The sequence below is a fragment of the Silene latifolia genome, chromosome 4, assembly GCF_048544455.1.
Source record: "Silene latifolia isolate original U9 population chromosome 4, ASM4854445v1, whole genome shotgun sequence".
NCBI lineage: Eukaryota > Viridiplantae > Streptophyta > Magnoliopsida > Caryophyllales > Caryophyllaceae > Silene > Silene latifolia.
Window position 1 is genome coordinate 36,639,090 of NC_133529.1, and position 11,669 is coordinate 36,650,758.

At 42.5% G+C, this 11,669-nt stretch overlaps 1 protein-coding gene across 1 annotated transcript; it reads left to right on the forward strand.

The window, feature by feature from the left end:
* Positions 1 to 8,288: 8,288 nt before the first annotated feature.
* Positions 8,289 to 8,855, forward strand: LOC141651385 (uncharacterized). The gene has a single exon (XM_074459100.1). The coding sequence runs from the start codon at positions 8,289 to 8,291 to the stop codon at positions 8,853 to 8,855; it is 567 nt and encodes a 188-aa protein (XP_074315201.1).
* The last annotated feature ends 2,814 nt before the right edge of the window (positions 8,856 to 11,669 follow it).

The window sequence follows — 11,669 nt, forward strand, 5'->3', positions numbered from 1 at the left end:
GATAGATGATCTCCATGTCATAGTCCCCGATCAGCTCCATCCATGTTCTCTGTCGCATGTTAAGCTCTTTCTGAATGAAGATATATTTCAGACTCTTATGATCTGAAAACAACTTAAAGGTTGCCCCGTAGAGATAGTGCCTCCAAATCATAAGAGCAAAAACAACTGCACCCAGTTCCAAATCGTGAGTAGGATAGTTCTCCTCATACGGCTTCAGCTGCCTCGACGCATAAGCTATAACCTTCCCATTTTGCATCAAAACACATTCCAAACCATTCTTTGAAGCATCGGTATATACTTCAAAGTTCTCACAACCCTCAGGTAAAGCTAGGATAGGAACTGTGGTCAAACACTCCTTTAAGGTCTGCAACGCCGTCTCACAACTCTCATCCCATCGAAATCTGGTCTCTTTCCTCATCAAGACTGTCATGGGTCTTGCGATCGTAGAGAAGTCCTTCACGAACCTCCTGTAGTAACCAGTTAGACCCAAGAAACTCCGAATCTCAGCAACATTCGTCGGTGATTCCCACTTGGTCACTGTCTTAATCTTGATAGGATCCACTGACACACCCTTTTCAGATATCACATGACCCAGAAAAGCCACTTCCTCTAACCAAAACTCGCATTTGGATAGCTTGGCATAAAGTTGATTGTCGCGCAAGGTCTGCAAGACTAATCTCAGGTGCTCCTCATGCTTTTCCTTAGTCTTAGAGTAGACTAAGATGTCATCGATGAAGACGACCACAAACCTGTCCAAGAACGGACTAAAAACCCGGTTCATCAGATCCATGAAAGCTGCTGGTGCATTCGTCAAACCAAAAGGCATCACTACATACTCATAGTGACCATAACGAGATCGGAAAGCTATCTTAGGAATATCCTCATCTTCTATCCTCAACTGGTGATAACCCGACCTCAAATCGATCTTAGAGAACACCCCTGCGCCACTCAGCTGGTCAAAAAGATCATCAATCCTTGGCAAAGGATACTTGTTCTTCACCGTGACACGATTCAGCTCTCTCTACTCGGTGCATAGCCTCATGCTCCCATCTTTCTTTTTCACAAACAACAACGGTGCTCCCCATGGTGACACACTAGGCCGGATATACCCCTTATCTAACAGATCATGTAACTGTTTCTTCAGCTCTTCCAGTTCTTTAGGTGCCATACGGTACGGTGCTTTGGATATAGGACTTGTCCCCGGTTTAAGCTCCACATTGAAGTCGATATCTGTCTTAGGTGGTAACACCGGTATCTCATCTGGAAAGACATCACTAAACTCTCCAACCACAGGTATATCATATGCAGTCAGCTGCTCCGCGGGCCGATCTCTCACTTGGCAAAGGATCAAGGAGCATTTCTTCCTTAAACATGAATATAAGGTCATTACAGCGATGAACTTACACTTTGGCCTCACTACAAACCCCTTATAAGACACCCTGACACCCTTAGGGCCCTTCAAAGACACTTTCTTTTGTCGGCAGTCTATCCTAGCATCATAACTACCCAACCAATCCATCCCGACGATAACCTCAAAACCATCCATAGGAAACTCTAACAAGTTAACCGGTAAGTCTACCCCTCCAACCAACATGGACACATCTCTATACAACTTAACACAAGACACCGACTCTCCCGAAGTTATAAACACATCATCTTTTACAAGCTCAAACTCCTTCAAACCCATAGCCAAGGCATGACCCCTAGATACAAAAGAATGGGTTGCCCTTGAATCAAACAAAACAAAAGACGGTGTATTATGAATGAGAAAGGTACCGGTAACTACATGAGCATCATTCTCAGCTTCCTGCTTGCCTATCATGAAGAGCTTCCCGCTGCTTTTCTGACCTCCGCCCTGGACTGAGGTGTTAGAAGTAGTCGGCTTTGCTGCCGAATTCTGAGTCACACTATTGTTCGGGCGCTGATAAGATCCTCCACTGTTGCGGTTGAAGCTGCCATTGTTGTTGTTTTGCCCTCCATGATTACCCCATGACCCAGATGGCCTGTTGCTATCAAAGCTCTGAGTCGGAGTCTGAGAGAAACTCCCCTCGTAAGCTCCTCAAGTCCCTCCAACTTTGACACTGGTGCAGTCGTACCTCTTGTGGCCTATTCCCCCACAGTTGTAGCAAGTGAGATTGGAGTTGTCACTAACACACCGACCACCACCCCTTCCCCAAGCTCGAGATCCTCCAGAAAACCCAGATCCTCCTGAAAAAGCCCTTGACTGACCATAGTTGCCCTTCTTGTGGCCCGACCGATTGCCACTCTCACTCTTAGCTTTCCTCTTTTCAGTAGTGGTTCTCCCCGTAGCCTCCTTGGATAGATACACCAACCTCTCAGCTTGCCCAGCCCTCAAGTACACATCCTTCAGATCGGTGATAACCCCAGCTGGTAACCTGTTCATGATCTTAGGTGCCAACCCCCTCTCGAAACGAAGAGCCAAGCCCCGTTGCCCCAATTGTATGTCTTCCGCAAAGCGAGACAATTCAAGGAATCGGTGATAGTACTCCGTAACCGTCATGTCATTAGTCATGGTGAAGGAATCGAACTCGGATCTTATCTTATGACGGATGTGTTTTGGCACAAATTGTTCCCTCATGGCGCTCTTCAAACCCGACCACGGTATAGCACCGAGCCCCTCATCCCTGTAGTATGCTCTAGCATCTTCTTTCACGTTCTGCCACCACACTGTAGCCTCCCCCCTCAGGTAGTACACTACCTGTTCAACAGCTAACTCCGGCGGACACTTAACTACTTCAAGGAGACTCTCCATCTCACGGTGCCAGTTATTAAGCAGCTTAGGTTCTCCGGTGCCCTCATAAGTTGATAGGTTGAAGCGGGCAATGATAGTGCTCAGGTGGGTTGCATCCACACGTTTTTCAGCCCCCTTACCCAAATTCTTAAGAGCCTCAAGGAGAGCTTCCTGCTGCTCGATCATACGAGCTACCTCATCTGTGGTCATCTTAGATGCTTGGATATACGCGGCTGACCTCTTTAGCGGCATTTTGAGCTGATAAAAGCAAGGAAACGTAAGCACATAGCCTACGGCTCAAAATAAACATGAATCTCCGCCAAAGAAGTACTCGGTCGAGTATGGACTACTCGGTCGAGTACTACTGTTACTCGGTCGAGTGCTCCACTCCAATAGCCAACGTTAAAAACACAAAAAACACACTCGGTCGAGTATGGATGATACTCGGTCGAGTATGCCTCACTCGGTCGAGTATGCTCTAATACTCGGCCAAGTGATCACAACCAGAAGCTACTGTTTCGTACACCCCAAACAACACTCGGTCGAGTGCCTAGTTACTTGGCCGAGTACCCCCTACTCGGTCGAGTACCCGCCCTGCTCGGCCGAGTCATGCCAAAAACGAGCTGCAACTATCATAAACATACTTAAACATGCTTTTCTACCAAGATATATATGATGTACCACTACCCTTTTGAAAGCCACATAATAAACACTGAACATGCTCAACATATTTCATGCTCAGGATCAAACATCAACAAATTCTCAATGCATCATTCAAATACTATCACGTTTCACTTCTTTCATCATTTCACCCAACCATTGAACAAGATTCAAGCTCCAAGTACTACACACACACACACACACACACACACACACACACACACACACACACATGACTCGACATACAATAGTTTCCCAAGACTCCCCCATGTGACCGGTTCATTTTAATAAGACTCCTTAAGTTCATTGGGTTCATTAGTTTTAGGTTCCAGAATCGTCGCTCTGATACCACTTTGTGACACCCCCACATACTAAGGTGCCTTACCAGGACCACCCTAGCATGAGAGACCGTCACCATCTCGGTTGCCCGAGGTTAGTATATCAAAGTTACCAATCTAAAACATAATTATAAAAGTATAAATGATTAACTGGTTACATAGTTCAAAACCAAAAACCAAAGTACATATGACTAGTGTTCAACAACTAAAAAGAATGCTATACTCCTAACAGCGGCAGCTAGACTCGAGTGATGACTCCCCATGATGACCCCATAGCTAAAGCACATCATCACCTGTCATAATCTGCTCACCATCCCCGAATGGATCACCACAAATTTTATAAAACAACAACGGGGTCATTTACTGTATAACCAAAATAAGACAAGTAATCTGCTAATTCTAAATGTTTTCTAGAGAGGGAGAGAGAACCAGCCGCCGTCTCTAGGGCACATATTTCAAGACAAGATGACAAAGAAATCAGTGACTAAGATCAATAACCCTACTAATTCTAAATCATCTGCTTCAAATGTTATCATCTCTGAGAAATCAAAGATCCTAGGAAAACCTGATGTTGATGAAGGCCTTAAACATAAGAGTATACATGAGGTAACAGGTATTCCTACCATTGATTTCAATGAGGTTACAGTTGAGGATTGTGAGGAGGACTCTGAATCTGACGAGGAGAGATCCCAGGATGAAACCTGGTATCAAATCCATGGCAAGAAAATTGTTCAGATGATTGATGAAGACGCTGAATTGCTGCAATTAACTGATGAAGACGTGCAGCCTGAAATTGAATACTGGTAGCAGGCAGTGGTAGGCTTTGTTGTTGGAGCAAATCCTCCATGACAAGTATTGGAAGGATTCCTGAAAAGGATTTGGCACAAGTATGTCATTGATAAAATTTCTTTCTTTCCTAATGGAGTCTTTCTTGCAAGATTTCAAACTGAACAAATAAAACAAGCAATCCTTGGGAGTGGTTATTTTCTATTTGACAATAAACCTTTAATAATCAAGCCATGGCAGCCAGATATAGAACTCACTAAGGAGGATGTTAAATCTGTCCCAGCATGGATACGATTGCAAAAATTACCATTAAAATTCTGGGGTAAGAGTCTCCCTAAAATAGCTAACCTAGTTGGGAATTATATTAAAAGTGATCAGGCAACTGACCTGAAAACAAGGTTAGGTTTTGCTAGAGTCATGGTTGAACTCAAGCTAGGGCAAAAATTTCCAAAATCAATAAAATTTTTGGATGAAAAAAAAACAAATTGTTTCTATTGACATTGTGTATGAATGGAAGCCTAGCCTTTGTACTAAGTGCAAACAGCTAAGGCATGAGAAGGAGCAATGTAGGAAGGGTAAGCAAGTTTTGAAAACATCCATACCTGTTAAATCTGTGCCACAAGATCAGAAAGTGTGGAGGCCAGTCAGAAAGGTTGCTACTGTCCAGCAGAATCCAGAGCCAATTGCTGCTGATGTCCAGCAGAGTCCTGCAGGGTCGCCTGTAGCAACAGAAAATGAATCTGAAATGGTTAATACAAGCACCCCGAATACTAGGATTCAGTCTAATTCAAGTGGGACTATCTCCACTATAAGGCATCCTAGGCAAGGGCATGATGCTAGCAAGAAATTTTCCCCTTCTCCACATCAAATGGAGGAGCTACAGGAATCTGGCAAGCATAAGAAAGGGATTGGTTTGAATGGTAATGATCCCCCTGACAAGTTTCAATGAATTTTGGTTTTTGGAACGTGAGAGGGATGAATAAGGAAGTGAAGCAGAGATTTGTGAATAATTTTCTTCATGCTAATAATATTGGATTGTTTGGTTTGTTAGAAACCAAAATTAAATCAAGCAATCTTCATAACATAGTTAATAAAATCTTTTCAGACTGGAGTGTCTCCACCAATAATGCACATCACCATGGAGGAAGAGTCTGGGTTCTTTGGAAACCTCATTTGCTTGACATTAATTTCATTCAATATGATGCCTAATATATACATGTGTATGTGACTAATAAAATTAATCATATGCAATTTTATATGACCATCATATATGCCTTCAATGGAGTGGGAGATAGAGAAGCCCTATGGTTGAACCTCAAAAGTATTGCTAAGCAGGTTAATGCCCCTTGGGCCATAGGGGGGATTTCAATTGTGTTTTACAAGCTAATGAAAGACTAGGGGGCAGGGTCACAGAGGCTGAATCTGATCCTTTTCATGATTGCCTACAAGAGTGTGGGGTCATGGACATTGCAGCAACTGGAGCGTACTACACGTGGAATAACAAGCAGCCTCCTGAAACAAGAGTGTATAGTAGGTTGGATAGGTGGTTGGTGAATAAAGAATGGATGGACAACTTCCCTGATTATATTGCTAATTTCTTACCTGAAGGTCAATTTGATCATAATCCTTGCTTAGTGAGTAAGGGTTCTCTAGGGGAAATCAGCATAGACCTTTCAAATATTTTAATATGTGGAGTGTAGCTGATGGCTTCCAGGAGTGTGTATCTCAGGTCTGGCAACATGAAATCTCTGGCACTAAAATGTACAAAGTGGTTAAGAAGCTGAAACTGTTAAAGCCTGCACTTAAAAAGATCAATAAAGCTCATTTCTCTGATATTGAGAATAGAGCTGACATTGCTCAACTCAGATTGAAGAATCTGCAGGAACAGCTTATTGAGTATCCAGGTGACAAGGACCTAATTCAGCAGGAATATGAAGCCAATCAAACATTCAATACCATGTTTGCTGCTAAATTGGATTATCTTAAACAAAAAGCAAAAGCTCATTGGTTGAAGGATGGGGATTCTAACACAGCATACTTTCATGGAGTCTTGAGGGCAAGAAGGAACAAAAATTTTATTTGCCAAATCAGTGATCAATGGAACAATATTCACAGTGATCAAGAAGGCATCCAAAGTGCTTTCTTGAGCTATTACACCAATCTGCTAGGGTCCAAATCAACCATCTCCAAAGTCAATAAGTCTATAGTCAGACAAGGGAGGGTGTGCACTGATTTCCATAGGAATATTCTTCTGTCTCCAGTCACTAAAGAAGAGGTTAAAGAGGTAATTTTTCAGATTCCCGATGACAAAGCCCCTGGACCTGATGGGTACTCGAGTAAATTTTTGAAGGATAGTTGGAATATAGTGGGAGATGATATTACTGCTGCAATATTGGATTTTTTTGAGTCAGGCTTAATACTCAAACAGATCAATGCTACTCTCGTCACTCTTATTCCTAAAATTGAGAGACCCACTAGTGTCCTTCAGTATAGACCTATAGCTTGCTGCAATGTTATCTATAAGTGCATTTCTAAAATCTTATGTAACAGATTGGCTAGAATTTTACCAGACCTGATTTCCCAAAATCAGGGAGGTTTCATTCAAGGGAGGAGTATAATGGAAAACATCCTCATATGCCAAGACATCATTAGGCTATATGAAAGGAAGGCTGTCTCACCAAGGTGTCTATTCAAAATGGATATCCAAAAGGCATATGACACAGTGGAATAGGAGTTCTTAGATCAAATGCTCAGTGCCTTAAAATTCCCAGAACAATTCAAAGGGTGGATAATGCAATGTGTAACAACTGCAAGTTATTCACTCAATCTTAATGGCAATGTGTTTGGGTTTTTCAAAGGGGAAAGGGGGTTGAGACAGGGAGACCCTCTATCTCCCCTTCTTTTTACTGTGAGCATGGAGTACCTGTCTAGGATTTTAACTTATTCAACTGGAGCTAATGAGTTCAAATTCCATCCTATGTGTAAGCAGATGAAGCTCACCCACCTCATGTTTGCAGATGACCTGTTACTTTTTTGTAAAGGAGATGGTCCTTCTATGATGACTATTCTAAGATCCTTTGCAACTTTCTCTAAATCCTCAGGTCTCAATATGAGCAAGGGAAAATCTAATGCCTACTTCAATGGGGTTGATGAGAGCTTGAAACAGGACATTTTGAGTATTTCAGGGATGGTGGAAGGGGCCCTACCTTTCAAATACCTTGGAGTTCCTATTAAAACTACAAGACTTAGTGCCAAGGACTGTAAGCCTCTCATTGATAAAATAGTTCAGAGAATAAGGAATTTGGGGGCTAGAAAGCTATCCTATGCAGGTAGAATGGTCTTGGTTCAGGCAGTTCGAAAGACTTTGCACAATTATTGGGATAGTATTTTTATTCTACCTGCAGGATTGTTCAAAAGGATTGAGGCCATATGTAGAAATTTCCTATGGGATGGAGGGGTTGATTATCTGAGATCCCCACTTGTCTCATGGGAAAAAATTTGCAGACCTAAGAATGAAGGTGGGCTTGGACTGAATGTGCTAACCAAAGTGGAACAAAGCATCTGTAGGGAAATTGGTCTGGTGGTTGGCAACTAAACCAGACCAATTATGGGTTAAATGGGTTAATGCAGTTTACATAAAAGGGGATAATTGGCTTGAGTACTCTCCTACAAGTAACTCGAGTTGGTCTTGGAGGAAAATTTGCTTTGTTAAGTCCATTTTTCAGGAATCTTATCAGCATCACGTATGGGCAATGGATCAGGGAAGGGAATACTCTATCGCAAAAGGGTATGATTTCATCAGAAATAAAGGGGAGAGAGTTCAGTGGCATCAGCTCGTATGGAATAAATACACTCTGCCTAAACACAGTTTCCTATCCTGGATTTATATGCATAATGCTCTAAACACTAAGGATAAGCTTCTCAAATTCGGGATCAGTGACAATGATACCTGTGAGATTTGTGGAACTGGATCTGAGACGGCTTCACATCTCTTCTTTGCATGTGAGTACAGCTCCAGGGTCCTTGACCTTATGGGCGGATTGATTGGAGAGTGCTTTTCAGCGGATGATTTCCTAGAATGGAGGAGAGGTCTGAAGGGCTCTGGGATGCGGAAAGATATCATCAACGCCATCCTTAATGCGTGTATCTATGGCATCTGGAAGCAACGAAATCTATGTAAGCATGAATTAATTTTGATTAATCCGACGAAATTGGTTACCCAAATCATTAAAGAGGTAACAGATCGTACCTTGAGTCTCACTGAGAATCTGGGAGATAGAGACAAGGAATGGCTGGTAGGATTGCGAAATCGTGCTTGATTGATTGAGGAAGACGATCGTTTTTTGAGAGGTGGTGGTAAAATGAGGAAAGTGAAGATGACCTCCTGGTGATTGTTGTCCAAAGATAGTCTGAGTTAGTGGGTTCCTTTTTGTTTTTTTTTGGGCTGAGTTGGTCTGCTTAGTGTTTGGATTAAGTAGTTCCGGGTTGGGTCGTTGACCACTGGACTACTTGATGTATGGCTACGATTTTTTCGGTAATATACTTACATTTTACCGAAAAAAAAAAAACAAAACAAAACAAAATAAGACAAGTACCAAAAGCAAAATGTTGATCATCACACCTCCAACTCCCGATCTCACATAGTAACTGACTACACACTGAAGTGCGTAGCCCTGCCAGATTACCCATCGCAACACATAATCCACACCGCCAGTGGGGGACCGCAGCCAATCCCCACCAAATCCCCGCTCATCAACGAGCGATAACCCTGTCCATTAATGTGCACATCCCCTCCTGTGGCGGGTTCCACAGAGGGCAAAACTAGGGCGTGAAGCCACTCACGCAAATGACTCCACTCAGCCGAGGATGCGCCTCGTGAACATCATCAACAACCATCACATCACCAACATCAACTCCAACACACCAACAACGATCAGCAGATAAACAATCGTACAACAATACAAACATATACTTATAATGATTAAACAGTAAACCGAGTAGGGAAACCCTACCTTCGCACAACTGCAACGAGATACAAGCAAAGCAATCTAGAACGGCTCCTCTACGAATTCTTCACCTAAAAACAATCACATAAACTCCAATTACCATATGTAAAACCCCTTTTTCCTCCAATTCATAATTTAGGACAAACCCTAAAAGTCTAATCAATGGAACTAATGAAATCAAGGACTTACCGACACCAACGATATAAAGAATGAAGAAGAAGATTTACTAACAATCCACGCACTTGAGAGAGATATGGAGAGGATTAGAGTTACGTTGAAGTGTTTAGGTTTTTTTGAATATGATTAGAAACTGTTAAACCACGATTATATAACTCTAATCCTTTCTAAATCAAATCGCGGAAATAACACCCGTCAGACCGGATACGCGGTCGAGTATAGAGTATACTCGGCTGAGTATCCTCTACTCGGTCGAGTATTCCCATACTCGGCCGAGTATTCCTGGGCAGTAAACTTTCCAGGAACACACGACACTCCTACTCTGCCGAGTAAGCCATATTCGGCCGAGTATAGACTTAGGAAAACTGTAGTATTACAGCTACATTAGCTAGTCATTCTGAGCCCACCCTTACATCCATTCCTAAGGGATTCAAGCTACCCACCACCGATAATGGCACCTTCGAGATTCGCCCGTCCTATATTAACTTGGTGGAGCAAAACATGTTTGGAGGTGAAGCTAGTGAAGACCCTGCTAAACTTATGGAAAAGTTCGTTACATACTGCTTCTCTATCCCTTTGACTGCTGGGTAACCCAGGACCAAGTAAAACAGGTCATTTTTCCTTTCTCTCTGTGAGATAGTGTTGCAGAGTGGTTGCGTGACTTGGACATGGAAGCACATGGTATTACTGACTGGAATACACTAGCTCTTGCATTCTACAATGGGTACTTCCCACCGCAAAAGACTAATGCCCTTAGAAGCCAGATTACGAGTCTTAAACAAGGTCCTACTGAAGACCTTAATGAAGCGTGGGTTCGTTTCAAAAAACTAGTTCAATCTGTTCCACATCATGGTTTCCAGATCTGGTTCCTTTGCAACCAATTTTACAACGGGTTGTGTGACGATCATAGAGCCTTACTTGATTCAGCTGCCAATGGAAGATTCCAAAATAATACTACTGATGCCAATGCTTAGAAGTTAATAGAAGAGATGGCTACTCACACTGCTGAGTATGGTAATCCTAGAGGTAGTACAACAAGGGGTGGTTCAGATAGTGCGGTTGTAGCTCAGTTAGAGGCCCTAACTGCCCAAATTACCAAGATGAGGACAGCCCAGTCCTTAGGTCAGTCGCAGACAGTCCATGCTATGGTTCAACAAGAGGTCTCTTGTGAGAGATGTGGTACTAATGGTCATGTTGCAGCTGGATGTATGAGTACTATAGAACAAGTTCATTCCTATCAGTCTTTCAAGCAAGGTACTCCATAATCTAATTTCTTCACTGAGAGGAATCAGAATGTGTTTCATCCTACCCCGCCGCCGACCGATGCCTATATCATCCTTCAAAATCGTGGTAATCAACCACAAGGGAACTTTAATAGGCCGCCTCAACAACAGTTTCAACAGATGCAACCTCCTCCTCAAGCTTTAGACAGTGATATGTCGGACATTAAAGTCATGTTATAACAACAAATGACGGCTTCACAGAAGCAGAAGGCTCTAATTACTCAATTATTGCCTCACAACAAGATTCTAGATATTAAGGTTGCTAAATTATCTAGCCAAAACTCTCAAAGGCAACCAGGTGCCTTGCCTTCTCAGCCAGATAAACCACATGAAACGGTTAATGTTATCAACCTAAGGAGTGGTTTTCCTTATGACGGACATGAGATGCCTAGAGATAATGATGACTTGGTTATTGAAGAATCGAATGTTAATGACAAGATTGTTAATCCATTGCCTATTGCTGATGATTCGACATCTAGTACTGTTAAGAAGTCAAATGCTGATAAAGAGAAGAAAGCTGCTGAGCCACCAATTGTGATCAAGCTCCCATTTCCAGCCCGACAGCTGAATACCAAGCTTGAGCAACAATTTGGGAAGTTCATCAATCTAGTCAAGAATCTCCGAGTATCCTTTCCATTCACAGAACTCATTACTTAGGTACCTTCTT